The sequence below is a fragment of the Mobula hypostoma genome, chromosome 5 (assembly GCF_963921235.1).
Source record: "Mobula hypostoma chromosome 5, sMobHyp1.1, whole genome shotgun sequence".
Lineage (NCBI taxonomy): Eukaryota > Metazoa > Chordata > Chondrichthyes > Myliobatiformes > Myliobatidae > Mobula > Mobula hypostoma.
The window spans coordinates 5,434,157-5,449,220 of record NC_086101.1 but is presented as its reverse complement, the minus strand read 5'-3'; the positions used below and the strand labels follow the sequence as shown (position 1 = coordinate 5,449,220).

At 45.4% G+C, this 15,064-nt stretch overlaps 1 protein-coding gene across 4 annotated transcripts in view; it reads left to right on the top strand.

Annotated features, from left to right (window-relative positions):
* The window catches only part of LOC134346519 (tenascin-X-like), a 240,216-nt gene that overhangs the window by 153,718 nt on the left and 71,434 nt on the right, over positions 1-15,064 (top strand). For all 4 annotated transcript variants that reach the window (XM_063047926.1, XM_063047923.1, XM_063047925.1 and 1 more), the window contains 3 exons: positions 3,380-3,670; positions 10,601-10,894; positions 12,881-13,171. In XM_063047926.1, coding sequence (XP_062903996.1) covers positions 3,380-3,670; positions 10,601-10,894; positions 12,881-13,171 — 876 coding nt within the window. The remainder of the gene's footprint in view (positions 1-3,379; positions 3,671-10,600; positions 10,895-12,880; positions 13,172-15,064) is intronic.

The following is a 15,064-nucleotide window of genomic DNA, read 5'->3' as shown; positions in this document are numbered from 1 at the left end:
CATAAGCCATAGGAGCAGAATTAGTCCATTTGGCCCATCAAGTCTGCTCCGCCACTCAATCATTGCTGATCCTTTCTTCCCCTCCTCAACCCCACTCCCCTGCCTTCTCCCCATAGCCTTTGATCCCATGTTCAATCAAGAACCTATCAATCTCTGCCTTAAATACACCCAACGACCTGGCATCCGCAGCTGCAGGTGGTAACAAACTCCACAAATTCACCACCTTCTGGCTGAGGGAATTTCCCTGCATCTCTGTTTTAAATGGACACCCCTGTATCCTGGGGCTGTGCCCTCTTGTCCTAGACTCCCCCACCATGGGAAACATCCTTTCCACATCTACTCTGTCTAGGCCTTTCAACATTGGAAAGGTTTCAGTGAGATGCCCCCTCATCATGAGTACAGACCCAGAGCTATCAAATGTTCCTCGTGTGTTAACCCTTTCATTCCCAGAATCATCCTTGTGAACCTCCTCTGAACCCTCTCCAATGCCAGCACATCTTTTCATAGATGAGGAGCCAAAAACTGTTCACAATACTCAAGGTGAGGCCTCACCAGTACCTTATAAAGCGTCAGCATCACATCCCTGCTCTTATATTCCAGATCTCTTTAAATGAATGCTAACATTGCATTTGCCTTCCTCACCACCGACTTAACCTGCAAGTTAAACTGTGTTCTGCACAAGGACTCCCAAGTCCCTTTGCATCTCCGATTTCTCCCCATTTAGAAAATAGTCTGCACATTTATTTCTGCTACCAAAGTGCACGACCATGCATTTTCCAACATTGTATTTCATTTGTTTCTTCCTTGTCCATTCTCTTAATCTGTCTCAGTCCTTCTGCAGCCTACCTGTTTCCTCAGCACTACCTACCCGTCCACCCCTCTTAAAATATCAAAATATCTCTTAACTTGTTAACTTTCAGGCATAGGCCATAGGCAAAGTTAGAGCTTAAGACATAGGACCAGAATAAGACCATTTGGCCCATCAAGATTGCTCTGCCACTCTGTCATGGCTGATTTATTATCCCTCTCAACGCCATTCTTCTGTCAGCTACCTGTAACCTTTGAAGTTCAAATTTATTGTCACCTGACTGTACCTGTCATAAATATGATCGAATGCATCCTGAAATTTGAAAAGGAGAAGCTAGAATAAGATATATCAGTATTACCGTGGAGTAAAGGAAATTACAGAGGCATGAGAGAGGAGTTGGCTAAAATTGATTGGAAAAGAACACCGGCAAGGAAGACGGCAGAGCAGCAACGGCAGGAATTTCTGAAAGCAATTCGGAAAGATATATACATCCCAAAGAGGAAGAAGTATTCTAAAGGCAAGATGACACAATGGTAGTGGCTAACAAAGGAAGTGAAAGGCAACATATAAAGCAGAGAGAGAATATATAATAGAGCAAAAATTAGCAGGAAGTTGCAGGATTGGGAAGCTTTTAAATACGAAAAGAAGGCAACTGAAAAGTCATTAAGAAGGTAAAGATGGAATACGAAAGTAAGCTAGCTAATAATATTAAAGAGGATACCAAAGTTTCTTCAGATACATAAAGTGTAAAGGAGAGGCAAGAGTGGATATCAGAGCACTGGAAAACAATGCTAAAGGGGTAGTAATGGGGAGTCAATGAAATGGGGGATGAACTGAATAAGTATTTTGCATCAGTCTTCAATGTGGAAGACACCAGCAGTATGGTGGAAGTTTCAGGTGTCAGGGGTCATGAAGTGTGTGATGTTACCATAACTAGAGAGAAGGTTCTTGGGAAACTGAAAGATCTGAAGGCAGATAAGTCAGCTTGACCAGATGGTGTACAACCCAAAGTTCTGAAAGAGGTAGCTGAAGGGATTGTGGAGGCATTAGTAATGATCTTTCAAGAATCACTAGATTCTGGAATAGTTCCGGAAGAATAGAAAATTGCAAATGTCACTCCTCTCCTCATGAAGAGAGAGAAGCAGAAGAAGGGGAAAAAAAATAGGCCAGTTAGTCTGACCTCAGTGGTTGTGAATACTTTGGGGTTGATTGTTAAGGATGTCATTTCGGGGTACTTGGAGGTACATAATAAAAGAGGCATGGCTTCCTCAAAGGAAAATCTTGCCTGACAAATTTGTTGGAATTATTTGAAGAAGTAACGGGCAGGATAGACAATGGAGAAATGGTTAATGTTGTGTACTTGGATTTTCAGAAGGCCTTTGACAAGGTGCCACACATGAGGCTACTTAACAAGCTACCAGCCCACGGTATTACAGGAAAGATCCTAGCAGAGACAAAGCAGTGACTGACTGGCAGTAGGCAAAGAGTGGGAATAAAGGGAGCCTTTTCTGGCTGGCTGCTTGTGACTAGTGGTGTCCTACAGGGGTCTGTGTTGGGTCTGATCCTTTTTACATTATACGTCAATGATTTGGATGATAGAATTGATGGCTTTGTTACAAAGTTTGCAGATGATACGAAGATAGGTGGAGCAGCAGGTAGTTTTGAGGCTACAGAAGGATTTAGACATTAGGAAAATGGGCATTGAGGTGGCAGATGGAATACAGTGTTGGGAAGTGTATGGTCATGCACTTTGGTAGAAGAAATGAAAGGGTTTACTATATTCTAAATGGAGAGAAAATATGAAAATCTAAGGCGCAAAGGGACTTGGGAGTCCTTGTGCAGGATTCCCTAAAGGTTAATTTGCAGATTGAATTAGTGGTGAGGAAGACAAATGCAATGTAAGCATTCATTTCAAGTGGATGTAATTTTGAGATTTAATAAAGCACTGGTGAGGCCACACTTGGGGTTTAGAGCCTCTTATTTTAGAAGGGATGTGCTGAAACTGGGGAGGGTTCAAAGGAGATTCACTCAATGATTCCAGGACAAGGTGGCTTGTCATATTAAGAGCATTTGATGGCTCTGGGCCTGTATTCACTAGAATTCAGAGAAATGAGTACTGACCTAATTGAAACCTATCCGATGGCGAAAGGCCTTGATGAACAGAATGTTTCCTATGATGGAGTGTCTCAAGATAGATGGGCGTCCTTCTAGAATGGAGATGAGGTGAAATTTCTTTATGCAAAGAGTGTAGAATCTATGGAATTCTTTGCCACAGGCAGCTGTGGAGGTGAAGTGTTTTTGTATGTTTAAGGCAGAGGTTGATAGATTCTTGATAAGTCAGGGCATGAAGAGTTTTGGGCTGGGAGGCGTGGAAGGCAGGAGATTGGGGCTGAGAGGAGAATGGATCAGCCATGATGGAATGGCAGAGCAGACTCGATGGGCCAAATGGCCTTACTCTGCTCCTGGTCATATGGAAACCAATTCTGAAGGTTGGCAATCTCTGCTCCCACCTGCTGTGTGCGGGCTGTAGTGAAACCCATGTCTCCTCACACCTCAACCTCTCTGTTTCAGATCCTGAGGACAAAGATGCCCCATCGCCGGTGAGACTGGGCACCCTGTCAACCCCGACCGTCACATCGAACTCTGTCCGCATCTCCTGGACCACAGACAGGACCTTTGACTCCTTCCTCATCCAGTACAGGGTCCAGGGGTCGCAGGAGACCCGGAACATCACGGTGGCTGGCGGGAAGCGAGTGTATCTCATCGGTAGTCTCCGTCCCGCCACCAGATACACCATCCATCTCTACGGGATCTCGGGGAGTTTGCAGACCCAGCCCCTCACCACCCAGGTCACCACTGCAGGTACGATTTTCTCGAAAACTGATTTGAGACAGATAGAATTGAAATGTTTAAATAATGTCCATATCAGCAGAGGAATCTGAATCCAGTTTATTATCACTGATATATGTTGTGAAATGTGCTGTTTTGCAGCGGCAGTACAGTGCAATACATTAAACATACTGTCAGATACAACTTTAATATTATCAAATAGGTAATGCAACAAGAGAACAAAACAGTGAGGTGGTGTTCACGGGCTTGTTCATTGTCTGCTCAGGAATCTGATGGCCGTGGGGAGAACGCCCCTCCGAAAACACTGTTTTTGTCCCGAGGCTCCTGTGCCTCCTCTTTGGTGGTAGCAATGAGAAGAGGGCATGTCCTGGATGGCAAGGCTCCTTTTTGATGGATGCACCTTTTAAAGGTGTCCTCGACGGTGGGAAGGCTAGTGCCCACGATGGAGTTTTTCCGATCCCGTGCATTAGCGCCTTCGCACCAGACAAAGATGCAACATCAGAATACTCCCCACAGTATATCTGTAGAAATATGCTCGAGCCTCTAGTGACTTTGCTAACATCTATGGACTTCTGTGATACCTGAGCAGGAAGATTTGACGTTGTTTTACTGACCATAAGACTATAATATATCTTGGAACATAGGAAGTTACAGGAAAGGAGCAGGTCCTTCTGCCCATCACATCTATGCAGACCATGATGTCAGTTTGTATTCATTCCATCTACCACACACGGTCTATATCACTGCATTCCCCACCTAGGCTCATGGAGTCATAGAAAAGGACAGCACAGAAACAGGCCCTTCAGCCCATCTAGTCCAAACCAAACCTTTTAGACTGCCTGCTCCCATTAACCTGCATCTGGACCATAGCCCTCCATACCCCTACCATCCATGTGCCTATCCAAACTTCTCTTAGTGTTGGAATCGAGCTGACATGCGTCACTTGTGCTGGCAGCTCATTCCACACTCTCACCACCCCGTGAGAGAAGAACTTTCCCCTGATTTTCCCTTTAAACCTTTCACCTTTCACCTGAAACCCCTTTTTACCAGGTGTTTCTAGAAACACTGTTGTTACAGAACTAGTAAAATGAAATACCTGCAGCATAGCAGTAAACGTTTTAACAAGGGGAGAACACACCCTTAACCCTTGACCTTAAGTTGTAGTCCCACCCATCCTCAGTGCAAAAAGCCTGCTTGCATTTACCCTTTCTATACCCCCCATAATTTTGTATACCTCTGTCAAATCTCCCCTCAATCTTTTACATTCAAGGAATAAAGTCCTAACCTATTTAATCTTTTCTTATAACTCTAGTCCTCCAGATGCAGCAACGTCCTTTGTAGATTTTCTCTGTACTCTTTCAACCTTATTTACATCTTTCCTGTAGGCACGCAATGCTCCAAGTTAGGCTTCACCAACATCTCATACAACTTCAATACAATATCCCAACTCCTGTACTCAGTACTTTGATTTATGGGCCTGTAATGTCCTGGCTTATTTTTAGAGCCTCTCTTAAACTTTGGAACGCAATTAGCTATCCTTCCTGGAGCGGAGCGGCAACTGTTTATTCTCATTCATCGATGTTGCCTGATGCTGAGTTCCTCCAGCAATTTGTGTGTGTGTGTTGCTGAAGATTTCTGTAGAATCTCTTGTGTTTATACATTAATATTATCTCTACTTCAACCATCTCCCTCGGTAACATGCCGCTTTCTGTGTAAAAAGAAACTTGCCTTTAAACTCTTCCCCTCTCCTTTGAACTTGTCCTTTAAACTTCTCACCTCTCACCTTAAACCTTTGCCCTCTGGTAGTGGCCCTTTTCACCTGGGAGAAAGACTGTCTACTCTATCTTTTTTTCTCGCCCTTGTCTTCTATGCCCTCTCCAAAGACACCATGTCCTTTCTGACAACATATGCTCTCCATCATACATCTGTTGAAAGGTTTTTAACTCTCTGTAATGTATCTGCCTCTTCCCTGCACACACTCACCACTCTCCGTATAAAAAACTTATCTCTGACAACCCTGTATACTTTCCTCCAAACGCCTTAAAATTATGCCTCCCAGGTATTAGCCAGGCACTCTGTCTATGCTGGTTTGAACTTTGAACTTGGGCACCATTAGCTGAACAGTCTCCTTCCCTGTTGTCAGTTTGCATGAATAACTGACAGGGAGGAGGGGGTGTGTCTGGAGTCTGTCCAGGCACACCCAGAACTTCGGATGACAGCATTTTAATGGCTGTTGCCAGGTTTTCACATTGTTTGTTTGGGAAAAGATGTTAAGTGTTACCGTAGCAACACACCAACAGCTGTGTGGCATCACCAGGAAATGACTCCAGCGGCAGGCAAGGCCCTTCTCCACACCCACGGTTCTGGACTGTGTAACCAGCTGCCCCACAGTCAGGGGATGTCAGGTTCCATGACTTTCACAGTGGAATGTCCTGACTCCGATCCTTGGTCAATGTCTCCCATCCACTACATAATGTACTGGTTGGGCACAGGAGTACATTCAGCCAGAGACTCATTCCACCGAGATGCAACACAGAGCGTCATAGGAAGTCATTCCTGCCTGTGGCCATCAAACTTTACAACTCCTCCCTTGGAGGGTCAGACACCCTGAGCCAATAGGCTGGTCCTGGACTTATTTCATAATTTACTGGCATAATTTACATATTACTATTTAACTATTTATGGTTCTATTACTATTTATTATTTATGGTGCAACTGTAACGAAAACCAATTTTCCCCGGGATCAATAAAGTATGACTATGACTATGTATTGCAGAACATGGACCATTTCAGGCCATTCAGTCCACGATGCTGTGCTGACCCTTTTAATCTAACCCTTCACTCCCACATAACCCCCCCCCCCCATTTTTCTTTCATCTATGCGGCTATCTAACAGTCTCTTAAATATTCCTGATGCATTACCCTCCACCACCACCCCGGCTGTGTTTTCCATGCACCCACCACTTATACCTCCGACATCCTGTAAACATAACTTTGCTGGATCAAATAACGACAGCACAGAAAGATCGTTCCTTATCTTTTCACCCGTTTATTTCTTCGAGCTCAGCCGGCGAGTGAACTTGGACCCGACATCAGGGAGAGACCCTTTCTCATCTCCCCGGTGGCTCTACAAGTTTACTGCCCGATGTCAGAATTGTCAGAAGTTATGAGGCCACTGATACAAAAGAACAATCAGTTTGATAAGCATTCCAGCCAAGTCAATGGACTATTGATACAAAGGACAATCAATTTCATAACTATTCCGGCCAAGTCAATGGACTATTGATACAAAAGATAATCAATTTGTTGGACACTCCAGCCACCTTAATTAATGAAAAGAATTTCCTATCTGGTTTGCTGGAGCCACAACTTAATTACAAAGATAAGAACATCCGTCAAATTTATGCTTTAATTAAGAAAGGAATGTTCTGTCTAATTTCCATCAGGTACTGCTTTTTGTCAAAATCAAAAGGTGTGAAAAGCCCAGAGACATCTATGTAGATCTGGGTAAACTTTAACTCTTATCTTGCTCCAAAGAAGGCAGCTACGAGACATTATTCAAACACACTGCAGTCACAGGCAGAGTCAGTACTGAATCCATTGTTTACAGGAATCTGAGAATCCCCCATTCCCTTAAACTTTATCAATCCCTCTATATTTTCCTCCAGTCATCTTCCGTGCTGTGATTGTTATATGGTTATATGGTTAAAATTATATCCTCTTGTATTAGCTATTTCCACCCTGGGAAAAAGGTATTGACTATCCATCTGATCTGTGCCTCTTATCATCTTGTAAACCTCTATCAAGTCTCCTCTCATCCTCTTTCACTCCAAAGAGAAAAGCCCTAGCTCGTTCAGTTTATCCTCATAAGACATACTCTCTAACCTCCTCTGCACCCTCGCCAAGGTTTCCACTTTGAAGTTTGAATATGCACAATGAAACCATACTCAATAACTTGATAACATTGAGTAAGATCTCAAGACCACACTTGGAATATTGTGTTCAGTCCTGGCCGCCTCATTACAGGAAGGATGTGGAAGCCCATGAGAATGATTCCAGGAATGAAAGGGTTAATGTATGAGGACCTTTTGATGGCTCTGGGCCTGTATTTGCTGGAGCTTAAAAGAAAAAGGGGGATTTCATGGAAACCTATCGAATATTGAAAGGGCTGGATAGAGTGGATGTGGAGAGTGGACGTTTCCTATAGTGGGGGAGTTCAGGACCAGAAGACACAGCCTCAGGACAGAGCGAAGTCCCTTTAGAACGGAGATGAGGAGGATTTTCTTCAGCCAGATGGTGGTGAATCTGCCACAGTCGGCTCTGGAGGACAACTCATTAGGTGCATTTAAAGTGGAGGTTGATAGGTTCTTGATTGATCAGAATGCCAAAGGTTACGGGTAGAAGGCAGGAGAGTGGGGTTGAGGGGAATAATAAATCAGCCACGATGGAATGGCGAAGCAGTCTCATTGACACACTTGGCCTAATTCTGCCCTTGTATCTTTTGATTTTATCACCTTTCCTGGGGCAAAGACCACCAACCGCAGGTTGCCAAAGTCCTGTTCCTGGGCCAGCCTTTCATGTTGTCCCCACGTGTAGATCATCTTCAAAGATCTGTCTTCTCCCGGGAACGAGGTCTTTGGAGCCTCTGTGGGTGTTTCTGCAACTCTGAGATTTTACCGGATGGAGTCGCCCACCCCCGTGCCCAACACTCCTCCTTCCTCAGCCATGCTTGGGACTGTTCGTGGCCGAGTGGTATCGTTGTCACGCGTACCAAAATCCAGCGAGAAAGGCTGTCTTGCACTCTCCTTTAATTGTAAGGCAATTGGAGGAAAGTGCAGGGGGTGTGTCAGAGGAAGCGTGGTGGGTGTGTGGAATGCGTTGCCGGGGTGGTGGTAGAGGCAGAGGAAGGGAAGGGCTAGATTGATCTTGGAGGAGGTTAAAGGTTGGCATGACATCGTGGGCTGAAGGGCCTGTGCTGTGCTGTGCTGTGCAGTTCGATGTTGGCTGTACATACAGATCTGACCGTTACACCATGCCTTGAGCTAGAACAATGTCAAACAGCGACGATTCAGGATAAAGTGTGAAAGCGACAGTGGAAGTGCAGTGCAGGGTAAACCATAAACTGCTGGACCATAATGAGGAGAATTGTGGGATCAGGACTCCATCTTATCAAGCAAGGGCTCCGTACAAGAGTCTAATCACAGCGGCATAGAAGCTGTCCTCGAGCTTGGAGGTAGATGTTCTCAGGCTTTTGTATCTTCTGCGCAATTGGGGGGGACGGGGGGGAGAGAGAATATCTTAGCTGGGTTGCTGGTTGTTTTACTGGGACAGCAGCAAGTATAGACAGAGCCCATTAAGGGGAGGCTGCATCCTGCGAAATGCTGAGCTGCATCCGCAACTCTCTGAAATTTCTCGCGTCTACATGCAGATCCATTTCCCGTACCAAGCAGTGAGGCGCCCAGATAGAACACTTTGTATGGTGAGATAAGAGATGACAGGGACATGAGGAATTTCTTCAGCCTCCTGAGGAAGTAGATGTGTTGGTGAGTTTGCCTGGACCTGATATCAACGTGATTGGACCAGGACCAACTACTGGTGATGTTCACACCTAGGAACTCAACCTCAGCACCACTGATGTAGAGAGGAGGATGTGCACTGCCCCCTTCCTGAAGCCAAAGACCATCTCTTTGGTTTTGTTGACATTGAGGGAAAGGTTGTTGTCATGACGCCATGTTACCAGTCTCTCGATCTCTTCCCTGCACTCCAGCTCAACGTTATTTGAGGTGTGGCCCTCGACAGCGGTGTCATCTGAAAACTCGTGGATGGGGTTAGAGTAGAATTTGGCCTCGCAATCATGGGAAGAGTTGGGAGCTGCGGGCACAGCCTCGTGGGGCTCCATTGTTTGGAATAATCATGGTGGATATGGTGCTGCCTGCCCTTACTGATGGGTTTCTATTGGTCGGGAAGTCACCGATTCAGTTGCAAAGGGAGGTGTTGACTCTCAGGCCCTGGAGTTTAGTGACAAGTTTGCTTGGAATGATAGTATGAAAGGCAGAACTGTGGTCAGTAAACAATAGTCTGAAGCAGGTGCCTTTACTGTCCAGATGCTCCAGGGATGAGTGTAGAGCCAAGGAGAAGATGTCCACTGTAGACCTGTTTCAGTGGTAGGTAAATTGCAGTGGGTTAAGGTTCAAATTTCGAAAGGTTCAAAGTATATATATGTCACCATGTACTACCTTTAAATTCATTTTCTGTCCATTCACAGTAGAACAGAAAAATACAATAGAATTAATCAAAGCCTACACTCACAACAACGACTGACAAACAACCAATGTGCAAAAGACAAATTATGCAAAATAAATAGATAGATAGATGAATATATACTGAAAACATGGGTTGTAGAGTCCGTGAAAATGAATCTGTGAGTATGAAATCAGATTAGAGTTTTGGTGGATCAGCAGCCTTATGGTTGAGGGGTAATAACTGTTCCTGAACCTGGTGGTGTGTGTCCTGAGGCTCCTGTACCTCCTTCTTGATGGAATCAGTTCAGGGTTGAGGTTATCCTCACTGGTTCAGGAGTCTGATGGTTGAGGGATAATAACTGTTCCTGAACCTGGTGGTGTGGGACCTAAGGCTCCTGTACCTCCTCCCCAATGGCAGTAGCAGGAAGAGTGCATGGACCGCGTGGTGGGGCCCCTGGTGATGTATGTTGCTTTCTTGTGGTGGGGTCCTTGCGGACATCTGGAAGTCTGGGGTTGATCCGTGAAGCAGTTTGTGATGGTAGATGTTGAAATGTGCTGTTTTGTGGCTGCAGTGCAGTGCAGCACATAAACGTTACTATAGTTTGGACTCTGCCGTGGTCCCCACTGAGAATCCACCCACTTTGCTGTCGCTGATCAATCACAGCCCGCAGTGACGTTCCTGTCTCTTTTCCTGCCGCAGATTTAAAAAAGAGAGATCAACCCAGCAAAATCGTTAAACTGGACGGCCTCTTTTTCTCCAATGTCACCGATGTCTCCTTCCAGCTCTCGTGGAGGGCAGAGAAGGTCTTTGACTCTTTCCTGGTTGTGTACGGGGTCCAGGGCTCCGAAGTGACGCGGAACCTCTCGGTGTCTGGGGAACGGAGGCTCGTTGTCATCACAGGACTCAGACCCAGCACCACCTACACCATCCGTGTCTACGGAGTCTCTGCTGCCGGGCGCACCAAGTCCCTCACCACCCTGGTAACCACCAAAGGTATCGTACTTCCCATCGACTTTTAGCTTACAGAAACCAGAATTTGCCTTTTCCTCTGGAAGTGTTTATTTTGTATTTATTAAGAGATTTTGTATTATTAAATCCATGCAGTCACGGGAAGCCCATATAAATTCATCACAACACACTGGAGAAACTCAGCAGGTCAGGCAGCATCCGTGGAAACAATGAGTCAACGTTTTGGGCCAGAACCCTTCGTCAGGACTGTAGGGGGAAGGGGCAGAGGCCCTATAAAGAAGGTGGGGGGAGGGTGGGAAGGAGAAGGCTGGTAGGTTCCAGGTGAAAAACCAGTAAGGGGAAGGATAAAGGGGTGGGGGAAGGGAGGCAGGGAGGGGTTAGGCAGGAGAGGTGAAGAAGGAATAGGGGAAAACACAATGGGTAGTAGAAGGAGGCAGAACCATGAGGGAGGTGATAGGCAGCTGGGGGAGGGGGCAGAGTGACATAGGGATAGGGGAAGGGAGGGGGAGGGAATTACCAGAAGTTGGAGAATTCAATGTTCATACCAAGGGGCAGGAGACTACCTGGCACCTACCAGCCTTCTCCTTCCCACCCTCCCCCCACCTTCTTTTTAGGGCCTCTGCCCCTTCCCTCTACAGTCCTGACGAAGGGTTCTGGCTGATCATTTAACCAATCATTTCCACGGATGCTGCCCGACCTGCTGAGTTTCTCCAGCGTGTTGTGAGTGTTGCTTTGGCCCCAGCATCTGCAGATTATTCTGTGTTTACTTATAAATTCCTTACAGACAGCCGTGGGATTTGAAGCCTGGATGGTGGCATTCTAACAGGGCTACACTAACCACTATGCTACCATGCTGCCCTTTACCTGTAACTGTGACAAGCAACTACTCTGTGCCTACAGGAGGCCCTGTGACATGTCAAACTAATACTCTTTAGGTCAGTGATTACACTTAGTAACGCTACTCGTAATTGTTAACGCAAACAACAGGAATTCTGCAGATGCTGGAAATTCAAGCAACACACATCAAAGTTGCTGGTGAACGCAGCAGGCCAGGCAGCATCTCTAGGAAGAGGTGCAGTCGACGTTTCAGGCCGAGACCCTTCGTCAGGACTCTTCCTTCAGTTAGTCCTGACGAAGGGTCTCGGCCTGAAACGTCGACTGCATCTCTTCCTAGAGATGCTGCCTGGCCTGCTGCGTTCACCAGCAACTTTGATGTGTGTTGTCGTAATTGTTAATGTCATTTCCTGTACACACACACACACATAAGGAGAACAAAATAGTTGCTACTCCAGATCTGATGCAGCACAAAAATAAAACCACAACAGGTAAAGAAGACAAAAATAGTTATAAAAACACAATAAATATAAATATATAAGATAACGTAGTTCAAAAAAACTGACCTGCCAATTAGCTTTTGAGGGAGATTGTTTAAATTTAATAAACTGGTGGAAGAAGACCTGAGAACTCAAGCAGGATTTTAAAACAGAAATTGTTCTGTAGTGTACTCCAGTCCCAGATGATTGAGCACTTTAGAAACAAGTAAGAGAATTTAAAATCAATTCTAAAGAAATTTAGAAAAAATTCTGAAGAATTCCAAAAGATACAGGAAGTCAATGCAGAGTAGTTAGGATGGGAGTGATATGTTCCCTCATCCTAATTTTGGTTAAAGGTCCAGCTATGGCATTCTGAATGAGATGAAGTTTGTCAATAGATTGCTTTAGAAGGCCAGTGAATGGTGCATTGCAGTGATCTGGTCTATTCCATATAAAGGTGTGAATTAGTATTTCAGCACTATTACGTGGCATCTGTGGACCATTTTCTGTCTTCTTTTCCACAAGCTCACTGTGAGTATACTCAATCATTTCCTTTCTGCTCCAGTTAATAAAAGCCGTGGTAAGCAGAGGAATGTTCAAATCTGGCCCCTCATTGGCCCTGGTTCACCAACCCACTGCCATGAAGCCCATCCCCATCGAAGTCTTCAATACCCAGTAATGCCTTTCTCTTCTGCAGAGACAAGCCAGGTGCAGCCCAGTGAAGCCATTAAACTGGAGAGCCTCCCCTTCTCCAACGTCACCACCAGCTCCTTCCGAATCTCCTGGAGGGCTGAGCAGATCTTTGACACTTTCTTCATTCTGTACGGGGTCCAAGGCTCGGATGTGACGAGGAACATCTCGCTGACCGGGGATCGGCGGTTTGCAGTCCTCACCGGTCTCAGACCTGCCACCACCTACACCATCCGTCTGTACGGGGTCTCTGCCAGCGGGCGTACCGAACCAATCACCACTGTCGTAACCACCAAAGGTATTGGTCTTAGGAAACCTAACTGTCCTCTTGTAGAAGCTGCAGCAAGGAAAGGGGTTAAGACAATGTCCAGGCAAGATTAGCTCACAGATAGAGTGCAGTCAACCTCAGCAAGCGTGGCCGTTGTGAAAAGGTCTATGAAGAGCACAGCTCCCCTTTGCACAACAGGGGACCAGAGCCATTTGACGTATAGAGACTAGATAATAGAAGGGTTCAAGGAACACACACCAACTAACTTCAAGGTATCATCAATTGTTATATTGTAATTTGTTTTGACTTTTAACACATGTGTTGTGCATTGTGCATGGTGATTGATGTTGCAAATAAGGAATACCACACAGTAGCAGCGGCAGTGAAGCGGGCATTTCAGAAGTTTCCCCAGATGTTCCTCCGCACTCTCATGTCTGTCTCCATCAAATCAGCATTGTGCACGGTCCCCTACTTGACAGATAACAGATATCATTCACCGGAGAGGCCGTGCGCGCTGCCGTCGCGCCGCCATCCTCTCCTCCAGGAATATGAACTTACCCAGTTTACCAGATGGTTAATATCCATCACTGTTAGTCAATTCTGTATAAAAATATCATTTCTCTGTTCAGACCAGACAGTTAGGTAATGGACCAGCCTGTTCTCCTTGTGCACAAGTAAATAAAGTGTGATTGAGTTCCAAGCTCAAGGGAAAATTTATTATCAAAGGCGGATACGATAGGGTCTCTTACGAGACTCCTGGATAGGTACGTGGAGCTCAGAAAAATAGAGGGCTATGGATAACCCTAAGTAATTTCTAAGGTAAGGACATGTTTGGCACAGCTTTGTGGGCCAAAGGGCCTGTATTGTGCTGTAGGTTTTCTATGCTGCTATGTTTTTTTTAACATACTACCCTGAGATTCATTTTCTTGCAGGCATTTACAAGAAAATAAAGAAATATAATAGAATTTACTAAAAACTATACATAGTCCAAGACTGACAATATGAAAAAGAAGACAAATTGTGCAAATGAAAAATAAATACTGAGAACATCAGTTGTAAAGAGAGCTTGAAAGTGGGTTTCCTCCGTGATCCTTACTGTAGTTTACATACCACCAGTGGCCGACTAAAATCAAGCATTTGAGATACTGAATGATGACATCACCAAACAAGAGACAGTCCATCCCAATGCATTTCAAATCTTAGACAGGGATTTCAACCAGGCTTGTTTGAAGAAATCCCTGCCTAATTGTCGTCGGCATCTAACCTGTAGCACCAGAGGTCACAACCCACTAGACCACTGTGATAAGGAATGCCTACCGTAAATCTGATCACTTGGCAGTCCTTCTCTCTGCATTCAGGCGGGACTTAAAGAGCAAAGCTCAGACGTAAAGACAAAGAGGTGGTGGAGGGAGGCAGAGGAGGGACCACAGGACTGCTTCGAGTCGGTGGTCTGGGCTGTGTTCCAGGAGCTGATCTGTGGAGCTGAATGAATACACCATGGTTGTCATGGACTTTATAAAAACAGTTGTAGAGAAGTGTTTCCCCACAAAATCATTCAGTTTTCCCCAAGCAGAAGCCCTGGATGAACCATGCGATCCACAATCTGCTGCGGGTCAAAACAAAGGCACTCAAGCCTGGTGACCAAGAAAGTTATGAGAGGTCCAGGTACGATCTCCGGAAAGCCACCTCATGGGTGAAGTGGAAATTTTGGATAAAACGTGAATCAATGAAGGATGCTCGACAACTGTGGCAGGGCTTGAATGCTGTCACCTCCAATAAAGTAAAATCAAGTGAGACAGCTGGCCACAAGGTTTTGTTTGCGGATGAGCTCAATGCCTTCTATACTTGCTTGGACCACCAGAAGATGGAGGAACCATCATGAACACCCACAGCCCCCAATGACCCTGTGATTTCAGCCTCTGA